This window comes from Cyprinodon tularosa, unplaced genomic scaffold (genome assembly GCF_016077235.1).
Source record: "Cyprinodon tularosa strain WSP-4 unplaced genomic scaffold, ASM1607723v1 ctg483, whole genome shotgun sequence".
NCBI classification, from domain to species: Eukaryota; Metazoa; Chordata; class Actinopteri; order Cyprinodontiformes; family Cyprinodontidae; genus Cyprinodon; species Cyprinodon tularosa.
This window is the reverse complement of record NW_024039211.1, coordinates 169783-191140: the sequence shown is the minus strand read 5'-3', so window position 1 is coordinate 191140 and position 21358 is coordinate 169783. Positions and strand designations below refer to the sequence as shown.

General features: G+C 37.6%; 1 protein-coding gene across 1 annotated transcript; it reads right to left on the bottom strand.

The window, feature by feature from the left end:
* Positions 1–4410: 4410 nt before the first annotated feature.
* On the bottom strand, positions 4411–11121 carry mllt11 (MLLT11 transcription factor 7 cofactor). Its single transcript, XM_038302157.1, has 3 exons — positions 10982–11121; positions 5105–5280; positions 4411–5002 (listed from the first exon to the last, which is right to left on the bottom strand). The coding sequence occupies exons 2-3, from the start codon at positions 5267–5269 to the stop codon at positions 4910–4912; spliced, it is 258 nt and encodes an 85-aa protein (XP_038158085.1). The 5' UTR covers positions 5270–5280; positions 10982–11121; the 3' UTR covers positions 4411–4909.
* Between the last annotated feature and the right edge of the window lie 10237 nt (positions 11122–21358).

The window sequence follows — 21358 nt, the reverse complement described above, 5'->3', positions numbered from 1 at the left end:
TTCTCTAAGCATATAGCTCCATTTCTCTTACAGGTATTTCTAGAAAGTATAGAGAACAACACTCTCCCTCCTACCCTGACTCAAGGCCTAATAACACTCATTCCAAAACCAAACAAAGACCCTCTATTTATTGATAATTGGAGACCTATAAGTCTACTCAATAATGATTATAAAATTATGGCTTCAATACTTGCTTACAGACTTAAAGAGGTTTTGGACACAGTTATTGATGAGACACAATCAGGCTTTATGAGGAACGGACACATCTCTAACAATATTAGACTTGTTCTAGACTTACTTGATTATTCATATCTAGTGCCTGATGAAAGTTTTATTCTTTTCCTTGATTTCTATAAGGCCTTTGACACAATAGAACATCAATTCATTTTTCAATCTTTAATAAAATTTGGTTTTGGCCCCTTTTTTTGTAATGCAGTCAGAACATTATACTCCAACTCCAATAGTGTTATTAAATTGCCAAACGGCACCACCCCAAGATTTGACTTAAAAAAACGTGGCATTCGTCAAGGATGTCCCGTTTCACCTTATTTATTCTTACTTTGCTCTCAAATCCTTACAACTCATATCTCCAATAGTGCCGTACATGGAATCAGCTTACCTAACAAAGTACTCATAATCAGCCAGCTGGCAGATGATACCACACTATTTTTAAGGAATGCAAACCAGATCCCTCTGGCCTTAGAGGTGATTAATACTTTTTCCAAAGCCTCTGGCTTATTTTTAAATTAAAAAAAATGTGAATTGCTACCGATTAAGGATTGTCATGCTATTGATATTTGCAATATTCCTATTAAACAAGAAGTTTCTTATTTAGGAATCTTAATCTCTAAAGACCAGAAGTTAAGATGCTCCTCTAATTTCATACCAATTATACAGAAAACCAAAAATAAACTGAACCAGTGGCTTCAGAGGGATTTATCTCTTAGAGGAAGAATTTTGATTTCTAAAGCTGAAGGATTATCCCGACTGACTTATGCTGCTCTCGCCTTACATTTAGACAATAAAATCTGTAAAGATATTGATCGTATGCTTCTTAATTTTATATGGAAAAATCGTACTCACTATATCAAAAAAAGTGTTATTATGAATAATTATGAATCAGGTGGACTTAACTTTCTGGATTTCTCTACCCTAAATAACACATTTAAAATTAAATGGGCTAAACACTTCCTTAAGAATCCAACCTCTATCTGGAACATTATACCACAACACATTTTCTCATGCTTTGGTGGCTTCAACTTTATTCTACATTGTAATTACAATGTTGAGAAACTCCCTGTAAAACTCTCATCTTTCCATAAGCAGGTGTTCTTAGCGTGGACGCTCATTTATAAACATAACTTCTCACCTCACAAATACCTCATCTGGAACAACAGAGATATTCTATTTAAAAACAGGTCACTCTATCTTGAAACCTGGGTTCAAAATGGAATTTTACTGATGGCTCAGCTGATTAATAAAGAAGGACGATTAATCAATTACAATGAATTCTGCTCGACATATAATTTTCCAGTTAGTATCCAGGAATTCTCCATGGTGGTTAATGCTGTACCTTTGGGCACCTTAATGTTGTTTAAAAACACTAATTATACTCTGTCTGTTCCTCCTTTTATCCCTGCTCTAACCGAATCATCTGTGGGAAAAAGCTGTTTTTCAATGGAGTTTAGGAAAAGCAATGAGAGAATACGCAGATTGTTCCAAGAACTTACTGTTTCTCGTCCAGCCATAACATTTTATTGGAGCCGTTATATCCCAGATATTCACTGGAAAACTGTTTGGATGATCCCCCATAAATATTTAATTATAAACAAGGTGAAGGAAGTGTCATTTAAAATTCTCCATAAAATTTACCCTGCTAAACATTATATGATAAAATATAAACGCGACATAAACACTAATTGCACTTTCTGTGAGGGCCATCCAGAAAATGTGACACATCTTTTTTGGCTCTGCCCTGTTATACAAAGGTTTTGGTCTGAATTTAGCAGGTTTATTATTGACCATATCTTAAACAATTTTTCTTTATGCTGGGAAAATTTTTTATTTTGTTTCTATAGATTTCATAGAAAGGTTGCTGATCATTTCTTTATAATAAACTTACTAATACTCTTTGCTAAATATTATATTCATAAATGCAAGTTTGCTAATAGGACACCTTGTTTTTCTTTTTTCATTAAAGATATGGGTCTATATGTCAAATCAATAACAGACTCTACAAATCAAAAGGCTCAAAGGACAATCTCGATGTGTACGTCTTTGCATGTTCTTATCTAATCACCCCTGGTTGTATTGCTTGAATGTTGTATTGTTCATTATACTGTTTGTTGTATACTAATTTCATTTAAATAAAGTTCATTGAAAAAAAAAAAAAAAGGACGAAAACGAGCAAATTCCTGCTCTGGCTGTGTGACTTACAAAATTTACAGTTTAATTCACGTCTGAGGAAACTTGTATTTTAATTACCTTAACTCCTTCAATAAAGTGCTTTGTTTTCCTTACTTTAATTTTAAAATATAGTTATCGTTTATTATTATCTAAAAATGTAATCTTTTCTATCAAAAATACTGAAATCATACATGTAAATTGCCTAATTTTGAAATTTTCCTGTAAATTGTTTATCAGCTTGCCTTTTATTTCATGTAATGTTTTTTGTTTGTGTGAAATCGAAGTTTATTTTCTGAGATGTGGAATCTTATGAATTATTTTGGCAGACGGCGGGGTAATAATTGCCATCTCCCTTTTCCAGATAAGCTTAAGAAATGTTTTGTCCAGCTTTATTATTTTTAAGTATGTAACATTCAACACCTAAATTATAGTAAACAAAATCATCTGTAGATTATTACAGCCACAATCCACACACCTAGTTTTTTTTCTCTCATTTTTTTTCAGTTTGCACAAGTTTTTTTTTTTTTTTTTCATTTTTGTTTCTAACCCTTTTTTTTTTTTTTTTTTTTTTTTTTTGGAGGCTAAGATTTACTTTTTAAATATCAGGATGCTTTTTTTTCTATTTTTGTGTTGTTTCTGTGTTACTGGTCTCTCTTTTCATGGAGAGAACTAACCTAAATTATATTACCTGTCAAAATAAAAGTTGTTAATAAAAAAGGATAATTGTTTGCTCAGTTCTTTGAAGAATGGTGACCTCTGCTATCTTCACATCTGTAGGTTCATCAGTTGTATTCTTCAGGCGATATATCTTTAGAACAAGAGAAACTGATAAAAACACTGGTCTAATATTTTTACCTTATTTAGAGCTTTTATGCAAATTATCACATCATCATAAAAGGACAATTCGGTTAAAAATACCAAATGAATCGCAAAGGGAAAAAACAACTAAAAGAGAAAAAAGATCAAAAGGATTTTTAGCCCTTCCCATTAAATGCAATTTTTAAATTAATTTGAAGGATAAATGTGTTCACATCCACTTATCCCAGGTCAGTCCCTCATGCTGCAGTATCCTAAAGTATGTAAAATCTTAACATATTTGGAGAGAATAGATTTTTTTTTTTGCTAAAAAATGTATAGCATTTATCAAACTCTAGGTGTTTTATTTTAAACAAATTTATGTTTTTTTTTTTTTTTTTGCTTTGTGATGTGAAAACACATTTTTTGTTTGTATGCTCTATGGATAGTTTATTAAACATTTGGGAAATTATGATCTTTAGTTTTAAAGGCTTAAACTAAGTTACAGAGTTTTGCTCACTTTAAGTAATCCATTCCTATGCTGTAAATTAATTTACCTGTGAATAAAACCATCTTTGGTTACATTTCAGCACCCACAGACAGGCCTGATTACATCCAGATGTACAGAATCAATAAGTCAGCCAAATAGAAACTATTTGACAACATAAAGAAAATAAACTGATGAGAAAAAGAATAATCTGTTAAGAAAGGATTAAAAAAATATTTTACCTTCATTTTGTTATTCTTAAATGGGATAATAATTTGTAAATTGCTCCTTGTGTTAACTGAGGTTATCCAAAGCAGGGGTCAACACCGGGGGGGCCCACAGGCCCCTTTAAAAAAAATAGTACAATTCCCCAGTGAGCTTTTATTTGATCCTGTTGCTGTGTTTTTTAATCACACTTGCATTTTTAGAGCTTTAATATTTAATAACTTTAATATTTTTTAATACATGAAGTATAGCTTAACTCCAGTTCATAGGAGCGTAATGCGGCCCTTCGTCTGACTTAGTGCCCATGAATAAGCTTCAAAAAGGTGGGTGATACCTTAAGAAATAAACCCACTAATGAGTTTTTAATGCTTTTAATGTTGTACATAAACTGCAATGTTTTGCATTTAGTGAGCAATTTAAATGCTTTTAAAATCTTCTATTTTTTTTTTTAAACCATAACAAACAACAAAAAAACCTTCAAAGCATTTATACATATATTTTTTTAAAGCATTTTATTTCTGATATGGCATCTGTTGCTGAAGTTCCAGTCATGCTCAACAACAGCAGGTGAAATAAATAAATGAATAAATAAATAAATAGAAATGTGGGGAATTAGCTGTTCATAAAGCAGCATCAAATTAGACAAAAAAAGGCATAAATATAAAAAAAAAAATATTAACAAATTTTGCAAAAACCAAAGTCTTATTCATTCCAGATGAATGAGACTTATTTGATCCTGCAGTTAAAAACAGATTAAATTAAAATTCAGGGTTTAACCTCGTGCCTGTGTTTGGAATTAAACCCCAAATGTACATGAAGGGTTCGTAGAGTCTTGAATCTTGTGAAAAGCAGAAATAAATATTGAAACTGGGACGAACTTGGCTGCAAATAAAGAAACATGGATAATCATCATGATTAACTTTAGTCTGTCTGCAGAGTTAGAGTTCCAGGTAAAGTTCCTATTATAGGTTTGGATGAAGTAGGACTGATCTGGGTTCAGGGCAGCAGGTTCAGGTCAGCCAGCAGAGCATCCACATCAGCGATTGGAGCTCTCCAGTAATTAAAGGAGGAAAACTCAGAGAGCGCATCCTGCAGGGAAAAAAGCATAAAAAAACAACAGTAAATGAGCCGCTCATTCAGGAGAGAACACTACCCAATGAACCAAAACACTCTATAGACCAATCCGCTCACGTCGTCGTCTCGTCCACGCAGCTGGGACGTCTTATCTTTTGCTTTGCTGCTGCTCATCAGCTGGCTGACGGTAAATCCCAGGTCTTCCAGCTCCGACAGGTCGAGGGACGGGATGGGCTGCCTCCAGAAGAGGAACGAGTCGTACTGGCTGCTAGATTTCTCCATCGTTTCACTGTCTGGATAAAGATTAAAATCAGTATGAATATACCTGCATGCTGTTGCATTCAAAAATCTTAATTTAAATAATATATATTATAATATGCATCTCCATATATTGTGCAGTTTTGTGTCACTGTATCATTTCATTTGGATCAGGACCCCGGCCCTGACTCTATGTTTTGTGTATTGTCTTGTTGTAGGTTGTTCAGTCAGTAGGTTCAGTCTCACATTTTCTTTAAACACCCTGCAGAAACCAATGGTGATGTCATCACATACTTTCAAAAGCACTTCAGCTAAATTTTATGATTTACATAAACTTATTACATAACAAATTCCCATGTACTGTTATGCCCCGTGTTTCTTTTTTTTTTTTCCATTCCTCCCTTTGCAGCATGTGACAGGTCTGACCCCCAGCTGTGCCTCATCAGGGTTGATTATCCAGAGCTTAAAAGAGTGGGTTCCGGAGGCCTGATAGTTGCAATGTTTAAATTTACAACCCTTCACCTTTGAGATGCTTCAAATGCCCAAAATTCGAACACGTAGCAGCAGTATGTAAAGGAAAACAGCGATGTGGAAGGTGTGCTGGAGAGCATGAGTATGGAAAATGTGGGAAAGAAGCTAAGATCAAATGCTGTAACTGTGGTGGAGAACATACTGCTGCATATCGCGGCTGTGAAGTAAGCAAAAGGTCTTAGGAAATAAAAAAATAAATAAATTTGAGCTCGGAATAACTTATGCTGAAGCTGCAAAAAGGATCCCATCTCATTTGGAAAAATCAAACCAACAGTTCAAAACATGGCAAACTCAAAACCTGTGGAGAAATGTCCCAAAATTGTACAAGATTCACTGATTGTTAAAAAGATTTTGTCCTTTTCATGGTTGAAGTGATCAATTGTACTGCACAGACGACAAGAAAAATCAGAAAAATCAAAATAATAGTAAAAGCTGCAGAAAAGTATCTGGAAGTTAAAGATTTAAACCAGGAAATAGTTGAGAGCAGGGGAGGATCTAGGATTGTAGGAGGTCAGGGGCTTAGCCCCGAGGGTGAAGATGAGAGAGTAGACTTTCTTCTAAATCCCGTTCTAATGTAAAATATGACAGATTACTGGATTAAAGAAATTTCTACTATACTACATGCGATCACACATAATTCCCCCTCCATTACATGGGAAGAAATGAATTCACCTGCAAGTCTTTAACTGTGTTTATTCCTCTCTTCATCAACAACTAACTCTGTGGATTTGGTCACATTTGATCATTATTTGCCAAAGTTATCAGAGGGAAATAATATATTTTAGCCACCTGATATAATCTGTTTCCCCATAACATGGGGGAAAAAAATAAACAAATCCTTTGAAACTGTCATTATTTTTCATATATTATGTTTAAAACATTTATTATTTTATATTTTAAAATCCAAAATAGTTGTTGGTTTGATTATCTTTATTTAATGTATTTTAATTCTCAATTCCAAATATCTGCAGTGGCATTGCTCCAGACATTTTGAATTGAGAAACATCTTCAAACTTGGAAAACAATGTCCAGTGGTTTTGGTTTGAACTTTTTTTTGGAATATATGTGAATGGTTAGATAAACATTTAAACAGAAAATATATTTCATAAAAATCATCAAAGGGGGGACTGATTATATCAGGTGGCTAAAATATACAATTTCCCTCTCATAACTTTGGCAAATAATTATCAAATGTCACCAAATCCAGAGGAATATGAATAAACACAGTTAAAGTCCTGCAGGTAAATTAATTTCTTCCCATGTTATGGAGGAGGAACAGATTATTTCAGGCAGCTGAAACATCAAGTCTCTCCTCCTCCCATATCTTTGGGAAGTAAAAAGCATCTGTTTCCAGATTCTCAAAAATTGTTTGTGATATCATGTAGTAGGAATGTCCTTAATCCAGTAATCTGTCATATTTTACATTAGAAGGGGATAAATCAGAAAGTCTACACTCTCATCTTTTCAGGAATATTTGTGTCCTGCTATCAGCCAGTTTCCATCCTCTGATATCAGCAATGAAAAATGATAAATACTCACTACTTGTTGGAAAACTGTGTTTGGTGACTGACTTTTATTTCTGTCAGGTTCTGTCAGGTGACAGAAGATGGAAAAAGACGATTTTCTTGGCGTTTAAAATAACACAAAATAGCTTAAAATGACCTCGTCTATTTATTTATTTTACAATTTTGTAAACAACAGCTGCTGATTAAACTGGATGTTACAACCGTGACATAATTATAGCTGATTTTAGCGAGAAATCGATCAGACCCGTCGTGAAAATGGTTCCATCCGCCATGTCCGCCTGTCTGGCTTCAATGCGCTCCCAACACAAGGGGAACAGAATTCCATAGAACACCGGGAAAAACAACGTCTGGAAGTCAGTCAGAGCTTCACATCCCTGGAACACCAGTAACAATTAATTAGCAACAGCCATTGGTGAGAACTTCTTCTTCTGCACGGGAATGCTACAGGCTGCTTTGCTGTGCATGCTGCCACCATCTGGTGAATTCCAATACTGCACATTTTACTCAGATCAGCTCAGAAGCGAGATCCGGGACTCTGGGGGAAACATCCGGGGCTGCAGCCCAAGTAGCCGCCCCCTAGATCCGCCACTGGTTGAGAGCATGATAGGAAAACGAATAAGACCATTAGGAACTGGCAGAGTGACAATGATTTAAAGATAGATTAAAATTATTAGTGCAAATGATCAAGTATTTATTATGTTGGGTTAAGTTAAACAGTTTTTTTTTTTGTTTCTGGGATGAGTCTTTTCCTGTTTCCTTGCTTTAATCCGTATCAGTTGGTGGCGGTAATGCACTTTTTCACTAGTTTGCCAACCGCCATAAAACCTCACAAGAAGAAGAAGAGGCCTGACGCTTAAATCACATCCTGTGGTAAACAGCTCCCTCAGTTGCCTTTTGGGCTTATATTGTGCTAAAAGTAGCTTAATACTAGCTTTCTGACTTTGTCCTCCCCTGCAGTTCCTCTCGTGGATTCTTCTCTGGTTTCTTGGCCTAGTCCCTACTGAAGTCTTGTGTTGGAAGTCCTGCTGACTGCTGTCTCTGCCCTCCTGCAAACATTCATCTGATTGCTCCTCAGATCTGCCACCTGCCTGTCCACCCTACAACATTTTTCAATGCTGGAACAGCGACTACACTTCCACTCTTCTAGTGCGGAATGGACTGCCTACCCTGATCACCTCTCTCCTGTTTAGTATTATTTTAATAAACTTTTTTTTGTTTGGTCTATAATTGCTGCCTGCATTTGATTCTCACCACTAAACATGACCTGTACTTTTTATTAGATAATTCTAACACAAACATTCAATAAACCTTACATGATGCATACTGATTTTTATAATCAACCATATTTATTTGAAAAACATAAATATCAGGTTTATGCATTTAGTTTTAACGGAGTATACTTACTAAAATTAAAAAAATTAAAAAAGTGTATTTATCTAAAAAAAAAAAAAATTAAGCTTATTGTTTGAATTGAATAAAGTTAACCCTAATTATTGTGCAATTCAATAAACTTAATATTTTTTAAATAACTAAACTCAGAGTTAGTTTTGAGAAATTATACTTTATTAATTCTCAAGAAATGAACCTCACAATTATGCATTTTTATATAAGCTCCAATAACTGAGCAGGCGTCATAAGGTTTATTTGAAAGGTTTTAAAAGCATCTATAGAAGTAAATGGGAAGTTATGTAATAAAATTATATAAATATTAAAATTTGGGTGTTTGGTGTGTGAAAACCATGACACTTCCACCTCTTTGTATTTCAGTTGCTTTAAGATAAATTTCTTTCAGTACTGTTTTTAATCTATGCCAAACATCATCTGCTTTGGGGTCCAGATATCTCAACTTTATCTGATGTGATACTTCTGCATCAAATAGTCTAGTGGTGTAATTTTCAGCCTTTTTTTTTTAACTCATACTAGGATTTTATTTTGTGAGCTTGCAAAACTGATACAAAATATCAATGCATGCAAATATATTGGGAAAACACTGGTGTAGGTTCTCAGATAATTTTTCTACAGATTTTAAATGAATGGAAAATATAATTCAGTTTAACAGATATTTAAGCTGTTACCCAGAATTCTCTGTAAATTCAATTCAACTCACTTTCATTCATCACCTCTAGAACAATCTAGGAAAACTTTTTTCTACTTTATTGTTGAAAATGTATTCATTATATAATCTAACTTCCAATAAAATAATCTTTGCATAACTGTTATATAGTGTTCTACCGATACCAGTATCAGGTGGGGCCCCGATCCAGCACTAAACTGGTGGAATCGGTATGGTCGAGTACCAACAAATAGGGCACCGATACCATTTTGAGAGCCAAAAGTTTATTCAACTATTGTCACCCATTCCAGGTATGCAATAAAATGTTCTACTGGATTCCCTTTGTATTAGTCTTTTTCCTCACAAAGGTAAGCAACAGCTTGACAAATCCAAGATTGCAATTATTTTACATCCATGTAGCATGCAGTTCTTCATGTAAACACACACACATTAATTTCAAATAGATGGTATTGGTATGGTATCAGTATCAGCAATACTGCACAGCGAGGAATCAGTATTGGGGCCAAAAAATGGCAACGGTGCAACACTACGTATAACAGTAGAAGGTCTAAAGCATCCTTTAGAGAATGTGCATGCTTTTTATGTGATTTCGAGTCAAAAATTGTGCAGTAAAGCACATTAAAGCAGTTTGGGGAGGATCTGAACAGAATGGCACGCCCAGATTTGTTATCTTTAATTTTAGGATGCCCCCTAAAATCAATAGGGGACCATATCAGGTGTTTTCTTTCTACACATTGATATTGGTCCAATAAGTTAAAATAGGCCAGATGTGAATGTACATCCTGTTTTCACTTGTGTTTGTATCAGATGGAGATGGTGCTCATTAGAGCAAATTTGAGTGTTCAATTAAAACAGGTGTAGAAAGGGTATAAATGCAGCCTATATATAAGCCAGACAAGCTTTGTTAATTTAAAATGCAGGGTACCTTTATAATAATTAGAATAGAATATGCTGAGGTCATGCATAGCAGTGACCAACTGAGACTAAAAATAAGCGTCTTTAATCCGTTAAATTAGAAGATGATAGGGATGGTTATTGTTTGAAGGACCCCAGCCTGTCCCTCTGGGCGTGGTTCTGTATCAGTCAGCCCTATTTCTGACTGATGGGGATTATTTCTGGCACTGGAACAAAAACCGGGTCAGCGCGTCTCAGAAGACGGAAATAACGCTCAGATATCTGGGGTTTTATTTCAGGCTGCTTTTATTCCTGGAAACGCGCGTCCTGCATGCGTCAAGGGACCAACAAAAAACCCACCTTGTGGGCAGCAACAGAAAAACAAAGATGTGGGTTAAAATCTGTCACCTATAACAGCCTTGGATGCTGATTTTTATTGGCTGCAGTGTTTCAGCAGCAGTTTAAGGCGTTGGCCCGCGGAGCTGCAGGCAGAAATCACGACTGAGACAAGAAAATCCCGAATTACACATCCAATCAAAAAGGTTTAATCAACAAATAAAACCTAGAAACCTAGAATAATAAGAATTTATATCCTTTTGTTTTAGTTGTAGACCATAACCTTTGATCATTTAAAATTACCTCAGTTGCAGAGTCTAAAAAAATAAAAAAAAAAGATCAAAGTATAAAAGATCAGTGGAGGAAGATCTTTACCTGTTTATGATGGGATGTGTCAGATATTTTTTCTCTGTATTTCTTCCGCCGGTTTCTTTTTTGCTGCCTCTGGATCAGGTGGTACCGCTGATGTTCTGCCGCAGCTTTAATGGGCTCAGTGCGTCAGACTCAGAATTTAATACTCTATCACTTCCGGTTATATATTTCAAATTAAAAGATTTTATAAGATTTTTGTTGATTTATAATTCAAAAAACAAAAAGCTATGTGTAATAATTAACAGCAAGGGTCCTTAATTAGACAAACAAAACATGTATTTCTTTTTACAGTGATTTATTATCAGGGCTAAATTTATTAAGACTTCTTTTTAGACATTTTTATGTTAATAATAAAAAATAATTGAACTTTATTGATTTCACATTGGAGAAATTTATCTCTGCATTTAACGCATCCCCTTGGGCAGCAGTGGGCTGCCATCATGGGGCGCCCAGGGAGCGGTGTGGCGTTAAGGGTCTTGCTCAGGGACCCAGAGAGGCAGTCTGTGGGAGTGGGTTTTGAACACAGAACCTCTGGATTCCAAGCTCTATTTCCCAACCACTAGGCCGCCACTCCCCCCCAAGGATGTAGACAGATTTATAATTCAACAAACTAAAAGCTATGTGTAATAATTAATTATCAGAGCTACATTTATTAAGACTTTTCTTCTTAGATATTTTAATATAAAAATTTATGTTAGTATATGTGAGTTAACTCCTTAAGATCATCTACACAGCTGATCTGCTAAGTTATTGGACTGCGCTCTTGTCTGTGGTTGTTTTGTATTGTCCAACAGGCCCTTATTCCTGTTTCTTAGTTTAGTTCAAAGGTTTCTATTAATGATATAACTTTTTCCATTTCCGATACGATACCGATTTTGCAGCTTTGAGAATTGGCTGACATCGATATTGACCTGATATATTAGTGTGAATACATTTATAGTGTATAATGTTAGGAAGGCTGGGTGGGTCAAGTAATATTACCTAACGGGAAAAAAAGTTAACAACAAAAGGTACAAAAAAATGACCCCTGTAAAATTAACTGATGAGTAACAAAAACTCATAAAAGCAGAGTGTTTCTATCAGCATGAGGATATCGGAGATTTTAAATGCCGGCCGATATAATCGGATATTCTTTTGGGCTAATGTCGGACCGATATCTGATTTTAAAATCGGATCGGGACATCCCTAATTTCTAGATCTTTGCTCACATCGTCCAAAGTCGTCTGTTTCTTTTTTAGCTTGCAGTTAAATAGAGGATACAATTTGAATTTAAGTCTTTAGATTTTAAAACTATCACTCATGCCTTTGCCTTTTACTCCATACAATCCTCTTTAACTTATTCTGATCAAGTCATTTTTTTGTGTCTCCAGATCTGAGTCCTAAAGCAGTCCGAATGTCTTTTCTAAAACATTTTTCAGACCGTTTATTTTGAAGTCCGAATAGTCCGAATAGTAGACTAATTTATTTTGTGTCAATATTGTTTGATTTGACCAAGCTTTACACATTTTGTTATTGTTTTATTTCATGATCTGTGTTATTTTAGGTTAAAAAAAAATCTCTGTTTTCCTGTTTTACTTTGTGTAGCTTGAAATCTTTTTTAGAAAGTGTGCTTTATTTTGAAAGGTGTTAGCAATTCCCGGTGTGGGTGGGTAAATTTCTCCATTATGATGGCATGTGCACACTGGAGAATTTGATAACCTATTTATATATGTGTATCATGTGGACACCTACTTATGTTAAAAATCCAATATTTATCTATTTGTTTAATCATTTATTTGGGAAAAGAGAAATAATAACAGTTTGGTTGTAATTTTTAAACAAAAAAACAAAACAAAAACATTTTAAGGGTTACCATTTTAATATCATATGTAATAATTTCTGAATTAGTTGTTTTTAACAAACCTTCAATACTTACCAAAATATCCCAATCTTAGCCTGACAGCAGTATTCAAATGATCTGTCACCCTATAGGATGAACCATGCTCCTTATGGACATCAGGACATTAGGACAGTTTGAAGATAATAGAATTAGAAGGAAAGCAAAGCCCAACATGATCTACAATAGATTCATTCTGTCATGATTTTTTTAAGGATCTGACCCAAAATGCAGAGAACCACTCAGAGAGCAAGGCAAAGGTTTAACAGGTTTATTGTGGTAAGGGCAGGGGGGCTGGATCTGGAACTCAGAGAGCTGGTGAACAGGAACTAGAAAGTCTGGACAGGATATCACAATGATTAGTTCCGGGACCATGGGAATCTTGGATGCCATAAGGATAATGCTAGTGAGGGACTCACGTTTGGGGGGGTTCGTCTCTCGCTTCGAATCCAGTCAGTGTGGGTTGATCTAGTGAAGAGGGGACTCGTTGGAGAGTGGACAGGTAGACATACGTAGGATCCAGAGGAGCAATGGAGCGGACTGTCACTTGGATTTCCGTAAGAACTTGAACGGCACATGTGGAGGTTTTTTCCTGTGCTCAGTGTGAACACAGATAATCCTTCCAGGTGGGAGAAGGCTAAACATCCAGTATGCAGGAAGACTTCCTGCCGAAAGGCAAAGACAAAAACAACGTTAGACTCAGTGAAACAAAACTCAGATTAGACTCAGCTAAACTCAGCTTGACAAGAGTACCCAAAACTGGTAAACATTCTGGCGCCGAAGAAGTGACAGTTCACTGCTTAAGTACTCCTCCAAATAATGATCCAATGAGGCCCAACGAGGACTGGGCACCACCTGGTGGTGGAGAAAAAGAAACACAAAAACAGACCACACAAACTTGATTCCTGACAAATTCATTATGGATCTGTCAAAGGGAATGTTAATATACCAAAAAAGTGGATCAAACACAGAGCCCTGGTGCACCTCACTAGATGCCTTAACTATTGTTTGGAATGTTTTCATATAAAAACCTTTCATTTGTTGCAGTATTCCTTGTGTTATGATATACACTTTGTATATGAAGGATATATTCACCCTATAGGAGCAATAGATATAGATGGACATACCCAAGATAAGAAAGAGGGGAGTAAATAACATGGATGTACACTATATTGCCAAAAGTATTTGCTCACCCATCCAAATTATTGGAATCAGGTGTTCCAATCACTTCCATGGCCACAGGTGTATAAATTCAAGCACCTAGGCATGCAGACTGTTTTTACAAACATTTGTGAAAGAATGGGTCGCTCTCAGGAGCTCAGTGAATTCCAGCGTGGAACTGTGATAGGATGCCACCTGTGCAACAAATCCAGTCGTGAAATATCCTCGCTCCTAAATATTCCACAGTCAACTGTCAGCTGTATTATAAGAAAATGGAAGTGTTTGGAAACGACAGCAACTCAGCCACGAAGTGGTAGGCCACGTAAACTGACGGAGCGGGGTCAGCGGATGCTGACGCGCATAGTGCGAAGAGGTCGCCAACTTTCTGCAGAGTCAATCACTACAGACCTCCAAACTTCATGTGGCCTTCAGATTAGCTCAAGAACAGTGCGCAGAGAGCTTCATGGAATGGGTTTCCATGGTCGAGCAGCTGCATCCAAGCCATACATCACCAAGTGCAATGCAAAGCGTCGGATGCGGTGGTGTAAAGCACGCCGCCACTGGACTCTAGAGCAGTGGAGACGCGTTCTCTGGAGTGACGAATCGCGCTTCTCCATCTGGCAATCTAATGGATGGGTCTGGGTTTGGCGGTTGCCAGGAGAACGGTACTTGTCTGACTGCATTGTGCCAAGTGTAAAGTTTGGTGGAGGGGGGATTATGGTGTGGGGTTGTTTTTCAGGAGCTGGGCTTGGCCCCTTAGTTCCAGTGAAAGGAACTCTGAATGCTTCAGCATACCAAGACATTTTGGACAATTCCATGCTCCCAACTTTGTGGGAACAGTTTGGAGCTGGCCCCTTCCTCTTCCAACATGACTGTGCACCAGTGCACAAAGCAAGGTCCATAAAGACATGGATGACAGAGTCTGGTGTGGATGAACTTGACTGGCCTGCACAGAGTCCTGACCTCAACCCGATAGAACACCTTTGGGATGAATTAGAGCGGAGACTGAGAGCCAGGCCTTCTCGTCCAACATCAGTGTGCGACCTCACAAATGCGCTTCTGGAAGAATGGTCAAAAATTCCCATAAACACACTCCTAAACCTTGTGGACAGCCTTCCCAGAAGAGTTGAAGCTGTTCTAGCTGCAAAGGGTGGACCGACGTCATATTGAACCCTATGGATTAGGAACGGGATGTCACTTAAGCTCATATGTGAGTCAAGGCAGGTGAGCAAATACTTTTGGCAATATAGTGTAATACTTTTCATTTTATTATATATATACCCCCAGTCTAAACATGAACTGAACATTTCATGTTGAAAAGTGGTTAGTTTTTCTCAGTAAAAGTCTAATATTATGGGGTTAAATCCCTGAAAAGGAGAAAAGAGCTGGATCCACTTCCAGTCTGTTTTGGTGTCGCCTGTACTGCATTTATAAGGCTGTATGAACAGTTTGCCAGAAGGAGGCACTGTTAGTTAAAAAAAAAAGCTGAAAGGGAGGGGAAAAGTGAAAAATGAACCTTTAGAAAAAAAAAGAGGATGGATTTCCTGGTTAGAGCCACACCTCAGAGAGAGAGAGGCAGAGTCTGTCAGAGCACAGCAGCTGGTTCATGATCTCATTTCTTCAGCCACACTCTGCCTGCCTGCCTCCTTGGCTCTGGTGAGTCTGCTATTACTTTCTTTTTCTAAACTGATCCAAATGATTTTGTGTTCATTTTATGAAGAGCGATCGAATTTCATTGTGTTACATCCTGTTTTGAGCTGAAATGAACAGTTCAATCACCTCCCTGAAGAACAGATTAATCTGTGAATCATTAATCTAGCGCACACAAGAGTCACTTCACATAATTTGAATGACCCTGACATGCAGACAGATACAAGATTAGGGCTTTTTAAAGATTTTCAGACGCTCCTTTGTTCACATGCTCCACAGGCTGAAACCATGTCAGTAATTAGGGCTTTTAAGGTGCTTTGTGGAACATCTGTTGAGCAGAAGTGGGGTTGTAATGTAACCTTCTGATCCTTTCCACCAGATTTAAAAGCTTGTATCCCTTCCAGAAGGACAATTCAGGTTCTGCTTAAGGTACAGAAGACCAGAGTGGAGTTACTGATCAGGTCAGGGAGTCTAACGAGTCACAGGATACAGCATACCAGAAGATCTCATGGGAGAAAAACTCCCCTGGGCTTCATTATCCTCTGCTCTCTGGTTTGGATTTCCTGTCTACATAAGGTGAAATTATTGCAGTTAATTCATTTTAGGTATTTTCCCTCTAGAAGAGAAACCTACAATCTGATTTGTGTTTAGAGTAGGGAATTTATGATCAATAGAAAGGAGGAAGGTGCCTGTTTTGTTCTGTAAAACCGAAAAAACTGCTAAATTTACTCTTTTGAGGAAACATATTAAGGCTGGTTAAAAATGGTAAGATTTGCATTTTCAACCGTTGAATCTTAAGAAGGTTTTAAATAGATTTTCCAAATGCTAAAGGAGGAAATGTGAGTAAGAGGCAAAATCTTTTGAGGAGGTAATTTGTTAAAAACAGCAATTTGTTTTAAAATGAGCAGTTTATCAAAGTTTCAATGCATATCTCAGGTTTACCTTCTGTATGTGTTCCCATGAGGCTATTGGGAACATTGCCTTGCTGAGAACCTCCACTGTCTAAAGATGATTTCCATTTTGGAAGGCCTTCCCTGTTATCCTTCCCAAATGTTTCAGTGGGATTTCACCAGGAGAAAAGGTGGGATGGTCCAAAAGAGTGACGCTATTCTCCTGGAGGAATTTCTTTGTCAAGGAAGGCATTGTGAAATGTGGCATTGTTCTGTTGAAAAACCCAGTAATTACCACTCAGATGGGGGTCCTCTGCCATGAGGGATGTCCCCTACAACATCACTACAGAGCCAGCTGCTGTCTAACGCCCCAAACAACCCACAGCTGGAAGAAAAGATTCAATCTTTTAGTATTAAAGGTTTAAAAACCATTTGAAAGTCCGAATAGACTTAGGTTAAGACTGTGGCATTTTAATAAGGTTTTGAAAAGGCTGTCAAATGGTTATTAGGTTTCCAGCATCCATATCTGTCCAGGATTGTCCCAAGTCTTGATGGACACTGCGCCTCGGTGCTGATGAGATCTTTTCAGGTCCATCACTAGACTCTGTTTCTTTCCATTTATCCTTTGGGTCCTTTAAGTGCTTCAAAATGACTGCTTCCAACCTCAGCAGCAATGGTATTTTCTTCAAGGCCTGGCTCGTGCAGCTCAAGAGTCCTAACAAGTTCAAAGTCAGTGGGCTTTTTAGCTTCTGTCAGGAATTTAGCAAAAAAAAAAAGCTCATCAGAGTCAGGAACACTATGAGGCTTTTTCAAATAAAACAAAACAGTCTAATAAAATAGCTTAAAAATAGCAGAAATAAACAAAGGATTTGACACTGAAGAGGTGAACTGTAAAAAGGATTTAGAAATAAGTACACATTTCTTAAAATAAGTGTATTTACTCTTAATTCGAGTAGGTAAATGAGATAGTTTGCCAATGGAATTAATATTTTTACTTTTAAAATAAGATAATTAGATAATATGCACTTAAAATAAGACACTGCAATTGTGTTTTCTTATTTTAAGTGTAAATTGTCTTGTTCCATTGGCAAGATGTCTCTTTTACCTCCTCAATCCAAGAGCAAATGCACTTATTTTAAGAAAAACTCACTTATATAGATTTAGATTTTTCCCAATGATGGAGGTTAAACCAGAGGTCAGGGGCTACAGACGACCTCTGCTTCATCTGCCCGGCTCAGCATGAACCCAGAGCGATGCTTCCAGGGAGCCAAAAATAACACCCCTGTCCTTTGGTGCCTGTGGTGGACTAAGTTCTTGTTTTCTGGGTCTGCAGTGTGAAGATCCAGATCTGGAGCCAAATTACAGGTCTGGAGTCAGTTTAGAGGAGTGTGGTGAGAAGGAAAGAGAGCAACACTGCAGAGCTCTGTTTCCAGTGTTTTCTGGGATGTATTCATAGCATTAGGCTGCGTTCAAGAGCAGTAAGGAACATGTTTACTGGAAAACCCTGAGCTTCACATGGGATTCAACTTTCTCCAGGCAAAGATGTTTGGATAAACAAACAAAAAACATTAACTCTGAGCCAGCAGATAGTTCTCATTATTTCTGCTGCTTCTAACAGCTTGTTACTCAGGTTTTGTTTGCCCCCAGGTGCAAATGCAGCATTTTAAATTATATTAGAAGCTCTATTGAATTATATGTGAGGAGGTTGGAGAAGCAGTTGTTGAAAGCGGGTGACCCAGATATGTGTTTGACCCAGTGGAGGCTGGTGAAAAATATTTTTGGTGGGGCTGATATAGCCTAGTGTATGTCTCCAACTAATCCGGAATAAGAATTCAAATAAACAATTGGACAATACATACAATTTAACAGTAATGATTTAATTTACTATATAATAACAGTAACAGTGATGATTTGGGTCACTGTGACGGGGTTCTTTGGCCTCCAAGAATCCAGTCTCAGTCGGGTTACCGGTGTTGGTGATTTATTGAGCTCAAAAACTCAAAACAGGGTGCAAAAGAAACTAAACATACAAGATACTCTGGGCCTCAGCCTCCCTCCGGTTACCAGCAATGTAACAAAGAAACAGAAAACAAAAATTGCCGCTTTTCTTCCCACAGCCCTCATTAAATAGTTTAAGCCCCTCACATCAGGCTCTCTTATTTCTGATTTCTTCTCATTAATCAGTTTTGTCCATATATTACCTCCACAAACAATTGATGTACAAAAACAAATAATTTTTACAACTTAATTCTTTTACACAGATTCATTGACTTATTCAATTACACCAAACTGGGTTTGAACCCAGCAAAGACGCAGCCAGACTGAAGATGACAAGTCCCCGTAGCATAAACACGTACACCCCCCCCCCCACACACACACACACACACACACGGCTAACCCCACTGAAATATTAAGTGTGCACCCTCAATATGCCAGCAGGTAACAAGGAACAGCTTGTGTGTTTTAAGTTCATGGAGCTACTGGTCTCAGCGCGAGTGTATTGGTCCTCACAAACACAGTATAACAGGAATGTGTGTGTGGCGCGCAAAGTTAGAGAGGTAGTTTTAAGCGACGAGGTGGATTCGTCACAGTCACAATAACCGTGACATGAAATGTTCATATCCTACAACAGGGATATTCTTCTGGCAAACGGGTAGATAAATAAGGATCTCACCGAATTTGGTGGAAGCTGCATCTCGGTCGTTACATTCGCCATCCTTCCTCTAACTGTCTGCACCTGCGCTTGGGTTCAGAAGCCTGTTAAAGCGCAGTATTTTCAGCACCCCAATACCATAAAGTTCCGAGACGCTGATTGGCCATTAAATTCACCTAGCAATAGTACATGATTGACAGATTCTCTGCAAATGTGGGTCAGTCTGATCACAGCCCCCAGAACAGAGACGGTAGGAGTCTGTCTGTGGAAATCCACAAATTAATGACAGTAGATAGGGAAATGTAGTTTATAAAATTTGTTTTGCTTATAGGTACACAGTCTAGAGAGTAAAACTGACATTTGTGAGTTAATTTCTAAAAATATATTTTACGTTTCTCTCTTCTTATCAGGGAGGGCGGTGCCCCAGCGCCCCCTATGGGCCGGCCGCCACTGGTTTGACCTATTCACAGTTAACCTAGTTAGTCTTGTTACAGCTGCAGTAGTGAGGCTGTTTTCATCTGGTTGTGTGTGTTTCATACAAACACAAGCAAAAAAAAGTAAAATGCACACAGTTTACTTGAAAGATGTTTTAATCACGATTGTCTCTGGATTCTTTTCAGTTTCTTACCTTCTTTTAGGACTAGTGGTGGGAATGTCTCAAGAATTTGTTTCAAACGTGTTTTTCAAGGGGTCATAGAATGATTATATAGGGTATGTGGTGCTGGTCCTTAAGGTCTCTGAATAGGGTGTGTAACATTGGTTGGGCTGAAAACGGCATATTTGATGTTCTATGAGCCTTAATGAAGTCTGGCTATAAGCCCTAGAATGAAATGACAGGTTTTCTTCCTTTTATGGTATGCTCATGAATATTTAGATGAGCTGTGCGCTGATTGGTTGGATTACAACGAGCAAAGCTGCTGAGAAAAGACGCATCATAGCAACGAGCACTCACTCACTGAAAGAACTGCAGAACGGAGCCATGAGCTCCGTGGCTGGTCCGCGAAACCTGCCTTAGCAGCCCCCAGCCCCCCTTCTCCGGATGAGGACAGGCAGCTGATGGCTCTGCCAAAGTCCGGTCCAGTCAACAGCCCAGCAGTCGACACTTCATAACCCCCCCCCCCCCCCCCTTCCATTGGGCCAGTGAACCAGTAGGCTGGTCTGTATGTCAATTTAGGGGAGTGACGGAAGTACAGGCCAGAACCAAATAAGGCAACATCCCCTAATTGACGTCAATTCGGTGCTTCGTTCGGATTCACCCGTTTTATGGTGGACGTTTAGAATTGTGAGATTTGCAGAGAAAGTAGGTGCTGATGATGGGGTTTGAACTTTTCTGTACGTCCATTTCACCCACTGAACTATCGTTATTCATCTATGAAAATGTAAACTCGGTTTTGCATTCTATGACCTTTAATACTGAAGTAGGACCAGACGAACAGATTAACCAGGTACAGATTAGATGCTACTGAGTGAATTTGGCTATAGAGGATGACTGATACACATGAAACTGAAGCACATGGAACAGAGAAACAACTAACCAGAAGCAGTTGAGGATGTTTTCAGAAACTTTATGGCAGGTTTGGTTGAAGTCTGTCCGTTTATTTACCTATAACTAGATATTTGAATTGGGACTAGACACTTTTACCTTATGCGTACAATGATCACATCTTGCTGGCAGCAACCCATATATGTTATTGTATTGCTGTTGACGGTATTTTGTTCAAAATGGTCAGATCTCAAAGATAAGGAAGAGTGGTGAATGTGGTTGAGGTTTAGCACAGAAAAAATTAAACTTCACCTCTCTGACCTAGGTAAATATAAAAACAGAGATTTTACATTTCCTGTTAAGGAGCAGGGCTCAAGCAGATGATAGAGGCCCAGAAAGTTTCATTAAAATAGTGGATTATTGTATTTTAGCCCTCATTTCTGGTGGGGAAAAAACCCTCTCTGCACAAATACCTTTTTTGCTTATGTATTTACATTTCAATAACTATTCCAGGCAACTTGAACATCTTTCGGTTTATTTATTTTTTATTGCTGTTGTAATGTTTCTGTGCATGTCTGATTCCCACGGTCCCCTCCACTAACTCATTTGAATTGGTTGCTTGGCTGGATTTCAGTTTCTGTTAAACAAATGTCTCAGGTCCAGAAGC